This window comes from Narcine bancroftii, chromosome 1 (genome assembly GCF_036971445.1).
Source record: "Narcine bancroftii isolate sNarBan1 chromosome 1, sNarBan1.hap1, whole genome shotgun sequence".
NCBI lineage: Eukaryota > Metazoa > Chordata > Chondrichthyes > Torpediniformes > Narcinidae > Narcine > Narcine bancroftii.
Genome location: NC_091469.1, coordinates 197276381 through 197298056, shown reverse-complemented (window position 1 = coordinate 197298056; position 21676 = coordinate 197276381). Strand labels below are relative to the sequence as shown.

At 38.9% G+C, this 21676-nt stretch overlaps 1 protein-coding gene and 1 pseudogene across 7 annotated transcripts in view; one reads left to right on the top strand and one right to left on the bottom strand.

Annotated features, from left to right (window-relative positions):
- Positions 1 to 7069, top strand: part of LOC138754068 (general transcription factor II-I repeat domain-containing protein 2B-like) — a 76342-nt pseudogene extending 69273 nt beyond the window's left edge.
- LOC138737104 (disabled homolog 2-interacting protein-like) overlaps positions 1 to 21676 on the bottom strand; it is a 592760-nt gene that overhangs the window by 535220 nt on the left and 35864 nt on the right. For all 7 annotated transcript variants that reach the window (XM_069887658.1, XM_069887625.1, XM_069887641.1 and 4 more), the window contains exons 2-3: positions 13134 to 13255; positions 8133 to 8259 (exon numbers count right to left, since the gene is read on the bottom strand). In XM_069887658.1, the coding sequence (XP_069743759.1) occupies positions 8133 to 8259; positions 13134 to 13255 (249 nt within the window). The remainder of the gene's footprint in view (positions 1 to 8132; positions 8260 to 13133; positions 13256 to 21676) is intronic.

The following is a 21676-nucleotide window of genomic DNA, read 5'->3' as shown; positions in this document are numbered from 1 at the left end:
ATTTTAGTTAGAAATTCATCTATTTTGTCTTCTTTCCCTTCATTTTCAGTTTGATATAGTTGTTCGTAGAAGTCCCTGAAATCTTTGTTGATCTCTGTTGGGTTATATGTAATTTGTTTGTCCTTTTTCCTTGATCCCAATACTGTTCTTTTAGTTTGTTCTGTCTTAAGCTGCCATGCTAGTATTTTGTGCGTTTTTTTTCTCCTAGCTCATAATACTTCTGTTTTGTCTTCATTATGTTCTTCTCCATCTTTATATGTTTGTAGTGTTACATATTTTATTTTCTTGTCTGTCAATTCTCTGCTTTTAGTTGTATCTTCCTTTATTGCTAATTCTTTTTCTGTATTTGTTATTTCCCTTTCCAACTGTTCTATTTCTCGATTGTAGTCCTTCTTCATCTTAGTTACATAACTTATTATTAGTCCTCTGGTGAATGCTTTCATTGCGTCCCATGGTATAAATTTATTTTTCACTCATTCTGTATTTATCTCTAAGTACATTTTAATTTGTCACTCAATGAATTCTCTAAAATCCCGTCTTTTAAGTAGCATGGAGTTTAATCTCCATCTATACATTCTTGGTGGAATGTCCTCTAGCTCTATTGCCAATAACAGGGGTGAGTGATCCGATAACAATCTAGCTTTATATTCCATTTTCTTAACTCTTCCTTGAATGTGGGCTGATAACAGGAATAGATCTATCCTTGAGTATGTTTTATGTCTACCCGAATAATATGAATATTCCTTTTCCTTTGGGTGTTGTTTCCTCCATATATCCAAAAGTTGCATTTCCTGCATCGATTTAATTATAAATTTGGTTACTTTGTTCTTTTTGTTAGTCGTTTTTCCAGTTTTATCCATCTTTGAGACCAAATTAAGGTTCAAATCCCCTCATATTAGTATATTCCCTTGCGTATCTGCGATCTTCAAAAAGATATCTTGCATAAATTTTTGATCTTCTTCATTAGGTGGGTATACATTGAGTAAATTCCAAAATTCTGAATATATCTGACATGTTATCATTACATACCTCCCTGCTGGATCTATTATTTCCTCTTCTATTTTGATTGGTACATTTGTATTGATTAATATAGCTACTCCTCTGGCTTTTGAATTATATGATGCTGCTGTTACATGTCCTATCCAATCTTTCTTTAATTTCTTGTGTTCCACTTCAGTTAGATGTGTTTCTTGCACGAATGTTATATCAATTTTTTCTTTCTTCAGTAAATTTAACAGCTTCTTCCTTTTGATTTGGTTATGTATTCCATTAATATTTAAAGTCATATAGTTCAACATGTCCATTTCATACTTTGTTTATCTTTCCTTTCCATTTCCTCATCACCACCTTCCCTTCTTATCCATTGCTGTTTTCTTTTTTTGAACACATTGTAAGACAACATTTCTAAAACAAAATATTTCCACTATTCCCATATCTAAAATTCCTTTAACCCCAATAGTCCCTCCCCTCTCTGAGTTGCCCTTTGTCCCTTGTCGGGCAACCACGTCTCCCCTCTCCATTTGGATTTGGGAACCCGCTTGCAAGCGTCAACTGATTTCGCAGTGACTTATTCTTCCCCACCCAGTCCTCCCAGAAAAGATTTTAATCTTCATATATAACAAAGCTCACTCTCTTAATTTCCTCCTTACTTCCTTTCTTCCCCTTCTTAGAACTTTGCTGCCCCGGGATAACTATTTTAAGCACCGCTGAATATTTTAACATAAATTTATAATCTTTTTTCCATAGAGTCGATTTTGCTGCGTTAAACTCCTTCCTCTTCTTCAGGAGTTCAAAACTTATGTCTGGATAGAAAAAAAATTTTTGACCTTTGTATTCTAGTGGGTTTTTTTGTCTTCTCTTATTTTCTTTCATTGCCTTCTCCAATATATTTTCTCTTGTCGTATATCTTAGGAATTTTACTAGAATGGATCTTGATTTTTGTTGTGGTTGTGAATTAGGGGCTAATGTTCTGTGTACCCTTTCTATTTCCATTCCTTCCTGTAATTCTGGCATTCCTAGGACCCTGGGGATCCATTCTTTTATAAATTCTTTCATATTTTTGCCTTCTTCATCTTCCTTAAGGCCAACTATCTTTATATTGTTTCTCCTATTATAATTTTCCATTATATCTATCTTCTGAGCTAACAGCTCCTGTGTTTCTTTAACTTTTTTTTAATCAGATTCTTCTAATTTCTTTTTTAAGTCATCTACCTTCATTTCTATGGCTGTTTCTCATTCTTCCACCTTGTCTACTCTTTTTCCTATTTCTGTCATGACCATCTCTAATCTATTCACTTTTTCTTCTGTATCTTTTATTCTCTTTTATTTCACTGAATTCTTGTGTCAGCCATTCTTTTAATGTTTCCATATATTCTTTAAAAAAAATTATCCATGTACTGTCCCTTCCCTTCATCTTCCATTTCTCTGTGTAGAGTTTGAGGTTCTCCCTCCTCTTCTTCTGAGTCCACTCCAGGATCTGTGTCCTTTACCTCTGTCTCCTCCGATTTTCTTGTTGGGTTGTTTATTTTATTTTGTTGGGTATTTTTGTTTTTATTATTTTTATTAAAGGTGTCTTGCTGTTGGTCTTCTTCCTCTGGGTTGGTTATCTTGTTTCTCTGATTTCCTTTTTTTACTCTCTTCCTTCTTGTTCCCGTTATTTTCTATGTTTTCCTGTTGAGAGCCTTGCTGTCGTGTTATACTTGTCTGTTTCAGCTGTGGAGATTTACTCCTCAGCTGGTCCTCCCTCCCGTCGGTGTTGTTTTTGTCTTGTGAATCGCGCATGCGCGGTTGTGCACTTTTGTTTGGCTCCGTGAGCCATCTTTGTAGTCCTGAGTTCGAGGTTTCCACTGACCTCAGGGAGCGGGCTTCTCTCTCCACGGCGGGCCTCCTTGTACAGTTAAGGCCTTCACCTTTCTCTTCCAATGTCTTTCCTTCTTCCTTTCTTCCCATTGTTTTTGGTTTTTCTTTCTTTGCTGCCATTTTCTCCACACTTTTCTTTTTAATTTGTTATGGTTTCTGTGTTTGTGGCTTTGCTTTTTCTTTACTTTTTTTTAAAACTTTTCTGGAGAGGGCTAGTATTTTCTTACAGGTCACTACTCCATCACGTGACTTCCTCCCAGTACACTCTTAATGATTTTCCAAACTCTTGATTTTAGTAATCAAGGTTTGGGCAATGTCTCTTAATGTTTTATTCTTGATTTTTCAGTTTCAATGTCTTATATGACTCAATTCTGGTCCTCATATTGAAAAATGGCAACTACAGACTCCGCATCTGCACCAATGAAGCAATTAAATATACTTAAGTGCTCACAAACATCTGTTAAGCCAAAAATCCCACACATTACAGTCCCCTAAAATGAGGGAACAATGTATAAAAAGTGCTGTAATTTCGACATGATCAAACCAAAATGTATATAAATCACCTTGGATAAAATCTGGAATGTGCACTTAAAATACATGCGAATTGTTTAACTACAAATTGTGGAGTAGAAGCAAATAAAGGAAGTGTTTGTCCTTTTCCCCAAACACTATGGAAAGCATGGTACCTGGCTTTTTCCCCAGCAACTCTTAATTCTGCTACTAAACAGAAATCAGTGTCTAATGTATTTCACGAGATGGCCTCTTCTATTTCCTTAGCAGAGAATTTCAGATTCACTACTCTCTAGGAAAAACAGTTCCTCTTCATATCAGTCCCAAATCTTAAGGCTACATCCCCTGGTTCTAATCTCATCTACAATTGGAAACTACTTTCCTGCATCTATCTTTTTCTTAATTTTATATATTCCTACACAATCTCTTCATTCTTTGAAATTTCAGCAAGTATAGCCCCAGGTGACTCACTCCTCACATGCTAACTCCCTTATTTCAGGAATCAAGCCTCTTGCTACATTAGAGCTAATCTACAAAGAAAAAAGTGTTTAAACTTTATCACCTCAACAAAACTAGCACGCAAACTTGCAAAAGCACACATTCGTAGGCCTAACTATTCACTAAAATGCATGACAGAATAGTCATTCCATGAAACATTTACTACAAATGTGCTCTATCAACTGGTCTCCAGTGCAGTTTCCTGACAACCACAGTTCACAGAGAATTGTTGGAAAATGTGGATGATCTTCCATTTTAGCAACCACTTTCCAGTAAAGGGAGACAAAGTATTATATTTATCATCAGCCTATGAAACTGAAGTTCCTCTAAGACAGACCTGGGCAATGTACAGCCCCCAGGCCACATCTGGCCCTTTGGCTGTCCCTGACCAGCCTGCGTAAGGTTAACCGGAATTTAGAAAACAAAACTTAAATAAGTTTACCCCATGTCTGGATTAAAACTACATTGCTTTTATTTTGAAGACGTCTCTTTTTGCGCAAGTTACATACGTACATAGGCTACGCATGTATACATATGTCGTAGCCTACGTATATAAATACATGCGTGCACACACCTTTACTCAGTTTACAAGTGTTAGCCCACAAAAATGTCCACTCATGATAAAAAAAAAGATTGATGCAGAATGCAGAGTTTTTAAAACATGGACTACTGAGTATTTATTTACTGAAGTCAGAGGTAAAGCCGTGTGTTTAGTTTGTGGAGAACAGATCGCCGTGTTTAGAGACTACAATTTGAATCGCCATTACGAGACTAAACACAGAGATATACAAAAACCTGACTGATGCCAAATGGGCACGGACATCTGAAGCTTTACTAGCTGTAAAAGCAACAAGGCTTTTTTACCACACTTCATACATCCAGGGATGCAGCGGCCAAGAACAGCTTTGTGATATTCTCCAAAATCGCTTAAAACAGTAAGTTATTCTCTGAGAGGGAGTTCATCAAAGAGTGTTTGGTGGACTCTGCAGTGCTAATATGCCCCAAGAAAAAAGAAGCATTCGAGAACGTGCCCCTCTCCAGACGAACAGTGATGCGAAAGATCAAGGACATTGCGGGAAATCTGGAGCTCCAGCTGCAAAATGAAGTGGATAATATTGATTTTTTTCTCCTTGGCTTTGGACGAGACCTGTGTTGTCTGCAACACAGCCCAGTTACTCGTCTTTGTCCGTGGGATAACAAAGGACAAAGTTATGGAGGAGCTGGCGGCAATGTGGTCAATGAAAGGGACAATGACGGGGAGTGATTTGTTCACGGAGGTAAATGCATGCCTGGACAAGCTGGGACTGAAATGGGACAGTCTGGCAGGTGTTACAACAGAAGGATGTCCAAATCTAATGGGGAAAAACATTAGACTTTTGAAACAGTGCAAGATAAAGTGGCTGAAATCAACCCAGAACTGAAATTGGTATTCTTACATTGTATCGTACATCAGAATGTGGTGTGTAAGTCAGTGCTAAAACTTAACCATGTTATTGATGTTGTAACTAAGATAGTTAACTTCATCAGAGCACGAGCATTAAATCACAGAGAGTTTGCTGCACTCATGGAGGAGCAGGAGATTGAACATGGTGATGTAGGCTGAGCAAAGTGCTGAAAGAGTTCGGGACTTGAAAGCAGAGATTCAACAGTTTTGTGAAAAAGAACGGCAAAGACATACCAGAGCTCTCAGATGGGAACTGGATGGCAGATTTTGCATTTGCTGTTGATGTGACTGCACGGATGAATGAACTAAATAACAAACTGCAACATAGGGGCCTTTTTGTTCATGAAATGTACAGCCTGGTGAAGGCTTTCGTGGGAAAGTTGCAGTTTCTTTTAAGCCAACTGGAGAGCAACACTCACTCACATGCAATCCCTGAAAGAAGTCATACCATCAGCTGATCACCTCTGCAGGTACTCATCCATGTTACGAGCACTGCATGGTGAGTTTTCAAGAATTTAATAAAACGGTTGAGGGTGAAATGCACATGATTTCCTCTCCCTTTACCTGCCGTGTGGATAATGCACCCAGTCGTGTTCAGCTGGAACTCACTGGACTGAAATGTGATATGATACTGGCAGAGCAGTTTAAGTCAGAATCACTGCTGGATTTTTACTCTTCTCTCAAGGAGGAGAACTTTCCACACATGTGGAGCCATGCTCAGAAGGTGTTGGTTCTCTTTGGATCTACCTACATATGTGAACAAACATTCTCAGTGAAGAAGTTAACAAATCCAGGTATAGATCCTCTCTCTCTGATGATCATCTGTCAGCTGTCCTTTCCATATCCACCTCAGACATTCAGCCTGACTTCGATGCACTTGTTCATGCCCAACAGAGACTAGATTTCTCTCTCTGAACAAGAAAAAGAACTGAAAAACAGCAAATGACGTGATTGGACTACAAAAATGGTATTAACAATTGAATAAATGATGTTTTGCCTAAGCTTATTTTCCATTGCTTAATCGTCACATTTACTCTTACCAGTTGCATCTTGTAAAAACAATGCAATCTACTACTTTTATAAAGAGATAGAATTAATATTAAGCATAATTTAGTTCAGCCTATTGGTCCAGCCCTCCACAATATTTTCTGTTTCTCATGTGGCCCCTTGGGAAAACTAATTGCCCACCCCTGCTCTCAGATAAGGATCGACATAAAACAAATGAAAAATTAGAATGCCTATGTGAACATTGAGCAATGGCAATCATTAGTAAATTATAAGTGAATCTGGTACTTTCACCTATTCATAATCCTTGTTGTAAGTGGATAAAATCATTAGTGGCCCTTTTCCTCTCCCCACCCCCCTCCCCCCCCCCCACCAGGGTGTTCTTCAAAAATAATTAGTACAACTTACCATTGTGCTCACCCCAACATTCATTCCCCCAGACTACTTCCAATGTAATAACGAACAATGTCAAATGTTGCCAACTTAAATATGCCAATCAATCAGCAACTTATGACTGTGTAGCTAGCTGCTACAAGCTATGGCTCTGCAGAGCCTATAGCACAGGAGGTTATAGCTGCATGCAGTTTTGCTCAGAAAGAATACACTATTCCCAGAAAGAATGGCACAAAACCAGTTGAGTGCAGTTAACACTGAGCTTTATTGGGCTCTCAGTCCTGCTTTTATTCTTAAGATGAGGGGCGTGATCAAAGCCCCCTCAGCACTGATGGTGCATTTGCGATCCGCTTTCCTTGACAGGTCAGTTAGGCTCTTTTAGTTGTGGCCAATTGGAGGGCAGCGCTGCAGGCCTCGAGCAGCCTACTGGATCATTACTTTCATCCTTCATTTTGTGAGGCACCTCAAGAGGGCTGCCAGACTGACCCAAAATACCCAAATCGAACTAATCATGAAAAGCAACAAGTTTATAATATAGCATACAAGCTGGAATAAAGAAAAGCAATAAATTCAACAGACAAGTGCTGGAGAAACTCAGCAGGTTACACAGCATAGATAGGAAATAAAGGGTAATCAACATTTCAGATTTGAATCCTTTAACAGCTGCTCCACATTCAAGATCATTAATGTTGATCTTTTGAAAAAAGTTATGGCTCAATATTTGTTGTTTTGATAGAAAATTTACAGCAATAAACTTAAACACTGCTCTTAAGCCAAGTTAATTTAACACAAACAAATTCAGCAGAAATCAGAAGAACATGGGGTATTATAACACCCAGATCAGGACCAGAGCTCAAGTACCACACCGTTAGGAGTTTGCACATTCTTCCCATGTCTGTGAGAGTTTTCCCTGGGGCTTCAGTTTCTTCCCACTGTTCAAAATTTACAAGGTGTAGTAGATTAATTGGGCAGCATGGGCAGGTGGGCCAAAAAGGCCTGTGACCATCCTGTGTGTCTAAATTTAAATGCAGTGATTGCTTTTTCATTGTTCTCTGCATTTTGACCAATACTATCTAATGAACAGTTCCAAGGATTCTTTAGCAATAATATAAAGCAACTATTTTAACATTTTGGTGTTGTTTCTGATACTGAATTTTGTCTGTCAACTCAAATTTGCTGGAATTAACTATTCAAGAGCCCTTACAGCTTTACATTAAACATTTCAAATCATTTTGGCCTGTTCATACAAGGATTTATTTAGAAAACAAATATTATAAATCTTTCATTACTAAAATCAAATCTCAAGGTGAAAATAAAGGTTTACATTGGCTCCAATACTTAACCAACATAGAAATACCCAAAAATATCAAATTTAAAAATGAAAGATCAACTATTTCAGTTAAACTGGTAACAGTTGACTCACCATGTCCCATTAAGAGGTTTGTTTGATACTCTGGAAACTGGCTTTCAGAAGGAACACTGATAGTTCTGCGTAGCAGTCTTGCCCGACAAGATTCTGCTCGCCGTTCCTGCAGTAACAATGGGTGAATCTGGAAAATATAACCCACAGTTTTTCAAACTCAGTGGAAAATGAAAGAACAAACATCTTGATTAGTTGACTATGTGCAGTGAACTGGGATTCACTGGTAGTAGGTTGTGCTGATGGCTGGTCCCACCCTCATCTGCTCATATATAACTCTGGTTTCCCACCTAAACCCAGAACCCTTACGAAGACTACAATGAGACCCTATCCTTGGTTATAAGCTAATAAAAGCATTTGTTCTCCCTCCAGTCGTGAGCGCTTTTATTCGCACTACTATGTCAATACATTTTCATTGCCTTTCCATGACTTGGTGAATGATGAAAAATCGAATATTTTAATTACAATAAAGAGAAGCTCAAAACCAAATGTGTATCATGAGGAGTGGATATTTAGGTTTTGCATTCCAGTAAAAAATTGAAGTTTTAAATATTTATAGTAAAAACAGTTTGTGACTAAGACTTTTATCTCTTCATAAATTTTAATTATGTTCATTTGGAAGCAGCTCTGTACAAAATGCTCAGGAAAATAGGACAACTCGATAACTCAATATTTCCTCCAATGTTTCAAAGTTAAGATAAGATTTTCAAGTGTTATGGTCCAGCTGTGCACCTTTGCAAATGTGTCATTTGTGGTCCATTAAAATTGCTTCTTAGACCCAACCTGAAACTCAGTTTTAGATTAGTTATGTAGAATTAAGATATTTTGAGGTCAAAATCATAAGGAAGTAACCACAATGGAACAGATTCTTGATGCAGTTTGAGGTTGAACAGAGGACCAAAACTTCTATCTTCAACTTCACGGTAATTATAAAAAGGTGTGAAGATGGAGTTGTCGAAAGTGGCCAGGGGGTGGAAAAAGCCAGGTTAGTAGATCAACAGTTATAGATAATCAAACAGTTGTTGGAAAATAGGGCAGCGAATTAATAGGAGACAAAGTGCCATATATAGTAAAATCCCCACTATCCAGAATTCAAGCAACTGGCAGCCTCAAGCAAATGGCAAAAAAAATTGCAGAACATAAATTGGTTAAAAAAGCCACAAGTTTAAATTGAGCACCCCTAGTGGTTTATTTGCCAAACACACAATGATTACATAGAATATATCAATATTCCAGTTTCCCCCCCACAAAAATATTTGTAAATCTCTCTACAGTCTTACCACTCCTAATTTCAAGTCAAGTCACATTTGTCATTCATTCCACAACTACTAATGCAATGCACAGTAAAGACGAGATAGTATCTCTCCAGGACCATGGAGCAGATTTACACAAATAGGAGTTAAATATCAAGTCATAATACAATTTTTTAAAAAAATGTTCTAGGAATTAAGGAGCCTAATGCCTTGGGTGAAAAAACTGTTGCACAATCTGAACACGAAGACTCGAGTTCTACGGTACCTCCTTCCAGATGGCAGAAGGGAGAAAAGTTTACAAGAGGTGTGTGAGAAGTCCTTCACAATGTTATTTGCCTTCTGCATGCATTATGTGTTGTATATGTCCATCATGGATCATGGAAGAAAGAGAGACCCCAAGGTTCTTCTCCGCCGACTCCACTCTCCTCTGCAGGGACTTACAGTCTGAGGTCGAAGAGTTTCCAAACCAGGCGGTGATGCAATTGCACAGGATGCTCTCACTACATCCTCTGTAGAATTTAGTGAGGATGGAGGGTGGGAGATGAACTTTCCTCAGTCTTTGGAGGATGAAGAGGTGCTGTTGGGATTTTTTGGCTATGGAGCTGGTGTTGAAGGACCAGATGAGATTCTCCACCACCATTAGCAAAGTTTTAAGTCATTGCTTCAAGTTTTTCAAATTTAGGGAAACAAAAATTGAGGTTTCTTAATATACCATAAAAATTGCAGTACATATAGTAAGCAGTAAAATCAAACATAGTACATTTGCTTTCATTGCAAGAACAAAGGAATTGTATTATAACTCTGCAGGACTTGTGTTGTGCAGTACAGTATTCTCCTCTGTACTCCAGGGAAAAAAAAGTACCTACTTCGGAAACAATGTAACTAAGAATCACAAGATGAGGGAGTTGTCCTAAAGGAGAGATTCTACACAATGGGCTTGTTCACCCTGTAGATCAGTGGCTTGCAATGTCACATTATTGAAATAAATCAAAAATCTTTTTAGGTGGCTGGAATATCTAGAGGGCAGACTCTTCCTTTTGTGATGCTATTTTGCACAAATTAAAAATTTCTGACAGATAATTATGAATGCTCAATCAATTGAATATATTCCATTGTGAGGCCCAGATTATTTTTAGAATATGGGGAATAAAATCAGAAATTAGACTATATAATGTGTCCTAAAAATAACAGGATAAGATCCAGGAACCTGCTCAGATGCCATATTTAGCAAAACCCCCAGTATCTGGCACCTATGAGGATTGGGAAATGACAGATAAGTGAATTTTCTGGATGCTTGATACTGCACTTTGTGTGACTAGAAAACTAACCACGAGGGGCACCAATTTTTAAACTCATTTTTTACCTATTTATTTTCTGCTCGTTTTTGCCAGTCACTTGAGGTTATTAGTTGCTTGAATTCTGAATAATAGGGATTTTACTGTATTTAGGTTTACCATGTTCTACTTAGTTATCAATTCAAAAATCCATTATCCAATCATTACTATTCCCGGCATCATACAGATATTCTGGATAAACTAGCATGCTATTTAACAAATACAACTTTATGATGTGTCAGATTATGTTATATTTTATGTATAGATATGTTTTTGTAAGATAGATTGTGGGGTTTTAGATAGGTCACAAACAGATACAAACACTTCAAAACAGATCTCATTTTAAAATGCAAGAGTTATGAACAAGGTGGTGCCTATATGTCTGCAAAGACTTGGGATGGAGTATGCTGTTTTAGGAAGTTGATGCATATGTGGTTTTGCAAGCAGAGTCAAACAGGTTTTTCTCTGAGTCAGCGAGCCGCAGACAGCGAGCCGCAGACAGCGAGCCGCAGACAGCGAGCCGCAGACAGCGAGCCGCAGACAGCGAGCCGCAGACAGCGAGCCGCAGACAGCGAGCCGCAGACAGCGAGCCGCAGACAGCGAGCCGCAGACAGCGAGCCGCAGACAGCGAGCCGCAGACAGCGAGCCGCAGACAGCGAGCCGCAGACAGCGAGCCGCAGACAGCGAGCCGCAGACAGCGAGCCGCAGACAGCGAGCCGCAGACAGCGAGCCGCAGACAGCGAGCCGCAGACAGCGAGCCGCAGACAGCGAGCCGCAGACAGCGAGCCGCAGACAGCGAGCCGCAGACAGCGAGCCGCAGACAGCGAGCCGCAGACAGCGAGCCGCAGACAGCGAGCCGCAGACAGCGAGCCGCAGACAGCGAGCCGCAGACAGCGAGCCGCAGACAGCGAGCCGCAGACAGCGAGCCGCAGACAGCGAGCCGCAGACAGCGAGCCGCAGACAGCGAGCCGCAGACAGCGAGCCGCAGACAGCGAGCCGCAGACAGCGAGCCGCAGACAGCGAGCCGCAGACAGCGAGCCGCAGACAGCGAGCCGCAGACAGCGAGCCGCAGACAGCGAGCCGCAGACAGCGAGCCGCAGACAGCGAGCCGCAGACAGCGAGCCGCAGACAGCGAGCCGCAGACAGCGAGCCGCAGACAGCGAGCCGCAGACAGCGAGCCGCAGACAGCGAGCCGCAGACAGCGAGCCGCAGACAGCGAGCCGCAGACAGCGAGCCGCAGACAGCGAGCCGCAGACAGCGAGCCGCAGACATTTAAATGTGTTACTGTCAAAATGCACTGATAATTAAATATTCTCCCATATCCTTACAAGAAGGCAAAATACACCATCACCCAGTCAAAATACCAAAATGGCAAAAATCCTTTCATCATACTTTAGCTACTTTATTTTTTTTTTTAATCCTCAACTGAGCTACTGACTGAGCTATGAATAAAGAAACCTTCAAAACATACAATTTGGTACCTTACATACAGTTAAAAAAATGCTACATTTTGGTCAGAAAAATTTGAACGATCAATGGCATTCATTATCATTTTATCATCGTATCTAAAAAGTGATTCTCCCTGACCATTGGTGCACAAAATAATTCTTCTAATATATTTGCAATGTAATCTAAACACACATGCACATTTGCATGATCAAAATATCAAGTACATACCCCACAAACATTAATAGCAGGCCATTCAACCCTACATGTTTGCTCCAATATTCAGCAAGATCTGACTAACCACACCAAATTCTGGGGGCAATAAGCAGTTAATTTTTCTTATTATGCAGGAAATGGCATGCAATTTTTGCAAATCATACTCAGCATAAGGAATCTTTTCATCTCAGAGCTCTGCTGCTCATTTATATAATTTGCTTTATTTTTCTTGCCAACTTTCAATAACCAGATTTTTGCCCACAACTTAATTTCCCTTTCAAATTGAACAAACTTTGGTGTCTTCATCCAACAAGTAATTAATTCTTAAAAATGCAAATCCGTCATTTTGAGTTCAGAAATTTATTAAAATAATTGGCACAATTTAAAGAGATCAGCTTTCATAAATGGTCAGTGAACATCATAGCAGAAAAAATGTTCTACTTTGGAATTTACAATCAGTCGCAAAAATGGCAGGATCAATGCTTTTGTACTCAAAAGGCTTTCATTGGAGTTTCCAGTTTACTTTTAAAGATGTATGCTCCATTTATTAGTTCTCCTTTAAAAATGTCAAGACTGTGTTAAATCAGTGGAGAAATTTGAGCTGGTCTCCACAATTTAAAGCAGGATGAAATTAATTAATTCCTCATTATTTTATTGCACGTGTTTGCCAGATTAAAACTCACTACCACTGAATGAAATCTAGAAACCCCTAATCAAGATCCAAATATATCGATTTAAAATGAGCTTTCACATACCTCCTCTTTATCCAGTAACAGCAGTTGACCATCTGTGACAACACAAAATTTGGTGTTCCATATTGCACATTCATAATTAGATTTTCCACAAGATATTCTGTGTGCGGGTGGACCTCTTACATCTGAAAAATAAAAATTTCTAACATTACAAAAATGTCAAAAGTGAAAAATATTTCATGAGAAAATTGACATGACAACCATTTGTTTCAAGTATTTTTTGGCCTTTAGTTTTCATGTCAGTAAAAATTACTACTTCACTTGTGGACAAAAGCAAATTTGAACATCAAGTGTTGACACATTGCCTTCCTCCAAGAAGCATAGTATTTTTATGAGAAAACAAAATGAAGAGTTGAGGCCAATTGCTCTGGATGCTATTCTGGATGGAAAAGTTGAAAAGAGCAAGAGAAATAAAAATAATGGAATAATCTATAATTAGTTGCAGGTGACAATGGCACAACATGTAGTGCTGCTGTCTCACAGTTCCAGCTTTCAACTTTAATCCTGATTTCTGGGGCCATCTGTGAGCCAAGTTGACTTTCTATCAAATTTAAACTGGGTTAATAGGTTAATTAGGCACACTGTTGTATTTGGGTGGAACACAGGTTCGTGAGCCAGAAATGCTCGTTACCGTGCCGATCTCTAAATTAAAAAAACACTCCAAGCTATCTACTTTCTCCACTTCAGCACTATTGAAGTGGACAGGGGCGTAGGATCAATCACTTTTATTGAAGTTTATGATTCAAATGTCTTGCTGACATTAGATTATCTTGGCAATAGGCCAAGAGACCTGGTTTCCTTCCTGGACTGGTGTTATCAACAAACTGAATGCGAAGTTACTGCAATATTTTGCTAATCAAAAATTCTACAGGTCACAATAATTGCTGAGCACAACTAAAATAGGAACAAAACTAGGAAAGACACGAGTTTGGGAGGGCGGCAGAGGTGTGGCGGGAATAGGTTTCCCTACTGGTTGTAATGCGCGTCAAAAGAACCAAAGACTTGTTGATCCAAAGCAAGCTTTTATTAACTAAAAGACTGGAGCATATCACAAGTAGGTCGACCAGACAAGAATGACCTGGTCTGGCTAGGAGCAATCCTTTAAGACCTGCCAGTAGGTGTGGCTACACTCTCAGCCAATCACAGTCATCCTACACTACCATCTGTATATATGTACATATACACATTAGTACAGATTCTATCACCATCACACTGGTATCACCAGCATCCTGGTAAAAATTAATAGCAAGTAATATTGATAATCATTCCAGCACAATTCCCAGTTCCTCCAGTTAAAAATAAAAACTATGAATTAAAATATACATGATTAGTTGACCTGAAAGTGTTTTAGTAAATGCTCGCAAAACAGTTTGAAACTATTCACATCTAATGTAGTTTATAGAAATAAAACTTTAAAGCAACTACTAGAAACCAACACCTTAAGGAACCAACAACAATTGCACGAGCACAAAAGAACATCCAAGACGAGGATCTGTGTAACAAAAACTGGATTGAAGATTTCCAGCCTCGAACCAGAAGAGATTTGCAAGCGCAGCCCAAGCCATCATATAAATCAATTTTTCCTCTATCTGTACTTCCCAGTGCCCAGCAAAAGCAGCCAACAAACTTGAAACTCATGCCACCCCACCTCTCCTCCTTTCAGACAGAGGACACACAAGTATGAAAACATCATCAGATTCAAGGACTTCTTTTTCTGTTGTTATCAAGCTCATTCATGTGCCTCTCATTAGTAAAATGATAATGCTCTTGTACTGTTTTAACTTTTTCTCAACATTATTTTCTACACTGTTGTAGTTGAGTAAGAGTTGACCTGCACACACAATTTTTCTATCTCTTACATAGATTCAATTTCATATAATTTACAATTTCTGATGAAAAGTTCAAACTGTTTGATAAAGGGAGAAGAGTCTTTCCCAACTTTTTAAGTTAGAAACTAGACTTCATAAAAGCCAAATCTAATAAAACATTACAAAATGTCCCATGTTGCTCGGTAGTAATAAATGGAAGTATAGCCCAACCATCTGTTCGTTATAGAAAGCCAACACTGGCATCAAGCAGAACTACTTTTAGCTCAGTGCCAAAATTAAGATTGTTGATCTTAAACAGTTCTCCATCATTTTACTGACACATTTAATCTACTCAATATTTAAGAATTCTTACCCCATCTACCAACATGTCATCTTGGCACCATCTACTCAATGCAATGCATGCTGCCTTCTGAACAAGTCTATAAATGACTAAAATTAAGATGGAAATTGCTGGAGCTTGAAATTAATTAGTATAGAATAATTTGTTGTATTTTCAGGGTGTACCAAAGGATAAACCCAAAGGTCATCACGAGCAGTCAGCCAGCCAACTACCATTCATCTCCATATAACCCAAGGCACATTAGATTTTCTTCCAACCCAGATGTCAAAGTGCACACAAAATTACCTTGTAATTGTACAAAAAGAGACCATCCTTTGATCTGAAGAACAATTATCATTGTATAAGGCACGCAAGCACTTAGTTCCAATTTATTACTGCAAACATTCTTTAATCGATCTCTTAATTCATGACCTTAATTTCCAGTGAAGAGACTATTATTGCCAAAACAACACCCCCCCCCACCCCAAAAAACTTTTTACAGCTTTATGAAGAACTTTCCACAGACGGACTGCAGTAATTCAGAGTGGATTATTGCTTTCTATTGCAATTATGAATGTGTAATTAATCCTGGTCTTCCCAGCAATGGCCTTATCCTCTCTGAATTTAATTCCATGTGTAAACAGGAAGCATGGGTGGGAAGAAAGAGGAGGCGTATCTGATAGAAAACCTAACAAGATTTGTCTTTTTTTGGCCTTATAATGATCTAACACCAGCAAATAATCTCAAATATTAAAAATATACTACTGTCAGTCCATGGTTATACAGAGCAAAATTTTACATGTTGGATCCCAAACTACTTAAAAATATTTTTTAAATGATGCCTTTATGTATGCGATTATCATGTGCTATGTGTGGACATCATGGTCCAGAACACAGATTTGTCTTACATATGTACAAATAATGAACTTGATCATTATCTACAATCTTTAAATGTTTTTAAAAAAACATCAACATATTACACATTTAGCAACAATCAAAACTGATGTGATGGTTACTTATTGCTAATCAAGGACCGATTGATTTCTTTGCGCAAAAAAATGAAGTAAACAATATCAATGACGAGATTGAATCTAAAAATAGCAAAACAAATTAGAGTCGTGCAGTTCTAATAGCTCTGTACTATATAATCTACTTTGGAAAACAAGCTTGAAATACAGTAAAAAGAAACTTGGCATCTTTATTATAAACATTCTAATACATCTCATATTTCCATGACAATGTTATGTCCAAAAGTAGGGCAGAGTTAATCCTTTAAGTTGGTCTGCCAGTGAAAACAGACTTGTAATACAAATCTTGCAATCCCGCAAAAAGGCAGATAGCTGCAGGCACTGAACAAAGCATTTCAGAATAATCTCATTTTTACATTTTTAAGTTTTCAGTTAAATGACCTTTAATGGAACAGCAGCAATGCTACAAGAGATCACTATAAACTGGGCTTGGAGGTGCAGCAAAACAAATTTTTGCTAATTCCCTCAAAACTGATCAGCAAACACCAAGACCTGGGCCTCAACACCCCACTGTGTAATTGGATCATGGATTTCCTCACCACCTGACCACAATCAGTGAGAATTGGTAAGAACATCTTCACAATCTCCATTAGTATCAGAGCACCACACGCGTTCCTCGCCCACTGCTCTACTCACTTTACACCCATGACTGTGTGGCTTGGTACAACAACACCATTTACAAATTCACTGATGAGAACACAGTCGTGGGGCCACATAAAAAGAGGCAGAATCAGCATACAGGAGGGAGACTGAAAACTTGGCACCAACAACAGTCTCACACTCTTATCACCAAAACCAGTGATACATACGCACCATCAATGACTCCAAAGACTGAGCGAGGAACGATAAGCTTTAATACACATTAGATTTCGGCTGGCCCAACTCCATGTGCTCAAATAAATGGAAAGGTCGACCTTTATGGCCAGGTCACAGGAGGCGGAGTTACAGGGGATCAAGTCATCAGTGAGCAGGCCAGCCACTTATACACAGAACAGTATATACATATCATCACAGCCAGGAAGCTAATTGTTGACTTGAGGAAGGGAAAACTGGAAGTGTACGATCCAGTGATCGTTAGGGAATCCGAGATGGAGAGGGTGAAAAAAAATTCAAGTTCTTGGGAGTCACCATCTTGGAAGACCTTTCCTGGACCCAACACACCAACAGCAACACGAAGAAAGCACGTCAGCACCTCTACTTCCTCAGGAAGTTGAGCAGGTTTGGTATGTCCCCAGAAACCCTGGCAAATTTCTACAGATGTGTGGTGGAAAGTGTACTGACCAGCTGCATCACAGTCTGAAATGGGGACACCAATACCCCTGAGCGCAAAACCCTGCAAAAGGTAGTGGACACAGCCAGTGCCATCACAGGCAAAATCCTCCCCACCATTGAGTATATCTACAGGGAACACAGCTGTCAGAGAGCAGCAGTAATAATCAAAGTTCCACACCACCCAGTTATACACTATTCTCACTGTTACCATCAGGAAAGCGAGAAAACTCACACCACCAGGTTCAGGAACAGCTGATATCCCTCCACCAGACTCCTCAACAAACTCAATCAGCAACTCACCGAAGGAAACTTATTTTTGCACTGTACTAATTTTTTTCCTCGGTATTGCACCGTTTGTTTACATTTCTTTATTTGTTTAAATGTGCAGTTTTTTTTTGCATCACCAAAAAGTGGTAATTCTGCCTCACCCACAGGGAAAAAAAAGAATGTTAGGGCTGTAAATGATTTCATACAATTACTCTGACAATAAATCAGTAATAGTGTTCAAAAAAATAAGGTACACCTGCGAACCCAAATAAGGATCACTCTTGACATTAGCCCATTGTTTTTTGGGGTGGAAAACAGAGGACCACATGAAAGCAAATGCAATCCAGGAGTTTAAGGTGAAAAAGAGAAAAATTGAACTATTTTATTATTGCTAAGCACTGCATCCATCCAAATTCTGAAGCACCATCCGGTACTGCAAATAAAATACAAATGCCAAAATTGAGAAAAGCTCGATTTTGGAAGATTTCTCCAAATGCTACCACAAATCCTCATTTTTCAAAATGAACTAAAATATAATAATCAACATACGAATGGCAAGATTTCAATATAATGCATAGTGACATCAAATTCAGCGGCAGATTGGAACCGTAGCCATCTCACAGCTCCAGCAACCTGGGCTCTGGTGCTGCCCACATGATTTTTGAACATTTCCCTGGTGACCACAGAGGGTTCCTAGACACCTCCCTCATCTTTCAGAAGTTCAGGTTAAGTTCATTGGTCGCAGTAAATTCCAACTGTATATGGAGAGTCAGAAAATTAATAATAGAACAGTGAAAATGGGCATGAAGGATTGCTGCAGCGAAACAAATGTAGGGAAACAAGATGGATGCTATTGATCTGAGAGCTAACATCGAGTTGATGACTGAATGATCTCCAATGCTGCAAGGAATGAAAGAATATTATGGCTGTTCAAATTAATCAGTCTTATATGAAAATACCTACAACCACTTAATTAAAACACACAATTACATGTTTTAAATTAAATTATCCATCCCCACTATTGGATTCACCAGTAATTTATGTTTTACCAATATAATATAGGTAAAGATTTTCTTACACCCTTTAGTCAAAAAATACAACCAACTTTCCAAAGCAGTTTGTATAACAAGTAATTAACAGAAGCATTTTCTTCCTGATGGCCAATAACTGAAGACATGCCACAGAAGACATTTATGGATATTACAGGTCAAATTACATCAACTACAGAACATTGCTGCAGGGCCTAACCTGGGCCTAACCATCTTCAACTGTTTCATAAATAACTTCTGATCCTCTTGTGGGGAAGCCACTTTTCAACAACTGCCAACCATGCACATTCAATAAACAATATTTTTGCATTCTATACTATATACTGATTTTACATTTTGTTTTTTTTTCTCCAGAAAAAAAATCACAACTTTCAATACTGGACAAAAAAAAACAAATATTTCATAAGAAAAACAGCAGAATGTAAAGGAAATCTGACAGTACCATCTCTCTATCCACCAGTAAATGCAAACCAACTTTAATAAATGCCAGGAGGTAATACAAAAAAACCATAAAACAGACATCCATTCATGTAGACACTCTTTTTGAAGTATTCACAGGAGTGCACAATGAACATTTAATCTACATCTAAATAAAGGTTAAGGTTAATAATATCATATTATGTGCTATGCACTGTAAAACAAACATTTCTCATATCCTTTTAAATTTAAAAGGCAATTTTTTGACTTCTTTGGACTACAAAATGGAGTAGTAAAGCTAACAATAGTTCTACCCAAATACAGTAAAATCCCCATTATTGGGCATTTATTCAACCAGAAAGAAACAATTAAGGAAATAAATATATAAATTCAAATAAATAATTTGGGCAGATGAACCCAGCAGGGGAGCACTGAGACTTCCTTGGACAGGCACGCACATGTTTGCTTCACAATGTGCGCGCATTCTTTTCGCTGTCGCCACATGCATGGAGGAGAGTCAGGCTGTCAGCATGACGAAGGTGTGGCAAGAGCCTAACCAGGTCATTTGCAATGAGGCAAGTCGGGTTGTGTCAAGGGTCTGAATAGGACACCAGGATGAAGAGCCGGTCGATCAGTGGCGGATTAACCATTAGCCTGAAGCCTAGGGGCCCAGAGGGTATGGGGGGCCCCAAGCTCCAGCCTTCTCAGGAAAGGGTTGCCTGGTTCTGGTTTATCATTTCACATTTACTGCAGGTCTGTGTGAGTGAAGTTGGTGACAGAGTCAGTATCGTGTCATTGCCAGGATAACGTATGCGGTAGTTTTTGGGAGCTGGCAGCAGTAGCATGGAGATCTAGATGTAGGTAATGTAATTTTCATTATAAAATGTTGTAAAGTGTATGATTTTATTAAATAGCTAATTTTAAATGCAGTCATTGCTTCAATAGTTGAAATTATTGACAACTCATTTCATTCAAATGGAATGTAATCAATTAAATGCAGAGCCTGCCTGTGTGCAGGGAGTGGCTGTAATGCTTTGCTCGCTCTCCTTGCTGACGCTGTTGCCCATTTGGGTTAGTAGCATTGGTGAATACGAGGAGGGAGCTGGGAAATGCTAACAAGGCAGATGGTCTCTGAGACCACTGGTGGTGAAGTGGGGGATGGGGGAGGAGCAGTCTGCGCTGCAAACCTCATCTTGTGTGCACAAGCACCATCAAGCGAAAGACGGGAGGGATCAGAAAGTCTCTCCCCACACCACAACTGATCCGAAGGACATACTGCTTTGCGGTTAGCAGAATCAAAAATTGCCTGGTTGCGAGTGAGTGCAAGAGAGAGGTGCAAAACGTGTGCACACACACACACACACACACACACACACACACACACACACACACACACACACACACACACACACACACACACACACACACACACACACACACACACACACACACACACAGCTGTGGTGATGGTGCCTTTATGTGCTCTTGCACCCCCTAACATTAAAACCTGGCTACGCCCCTGTAGGGGGGCCTTACTAAAGCTCAGCCTGGACCTCGGTGGTAGTTAATGTGCTACTGCGGTCAATGCCACTCGCCACTGGGGCAACTATCCAAAGTGTCTCCTTATCCCTGCCTATTAGAGTCTTTATTTTTATTAGTATTAGGTATATTAGTAAGGATGTATCGGTAAAGTTGGGGAGGAAGAGGTTAATTATTACGGCGACACAGTTAGCGTAGCTGCTAGTGCAGTGCTGTTAAAGCAGCAACAAGCAGGGGTAGAATTTAAATTTTGTAACATAAGGAAATTACGATTTTATTTTCACGGTGGATTAAAAGCATGTATTTATTATAATTTACTGGACTTCAATTCAGTCCCAATGGCTGGGATCAAAAGCGATTGGGAAAAAGACTTGAATATAACTTTTTCCAGAGCAAGATTGGTTCTCTACTCTCAGCTTGATTAATGATTCCTCATTTTGTGCAAGACATTACTTATTACAATTTAAGGTAGTGCACTGAATTTATATGTCTCAACTTAAATTATCCTTTTTTATGCAGACATTGATCCTTTTTATGATAAATGTAAAATTGTTGAAGCCTCTCTGAAAGGTTATTCAAAATCTATCAAAACTTGGAACCCTGTCTGTTAATTATAGTTTGGTTTTTCCTCACAACTCAGATAGACCTCTATCGGCATCTCAAGAAAAAGTCTTAGCTTTTACTATATTGATAGCCAAACAAGTTATTTTATTGAAATAGAAAGGAGATGCATCCCCTACTCATATGCAGTGGTTATATGATGCAATTCCCTGTTTAAGTTTAGAGAAAATCATATACAGTACTAAAGATAGAACATTTCAATTTA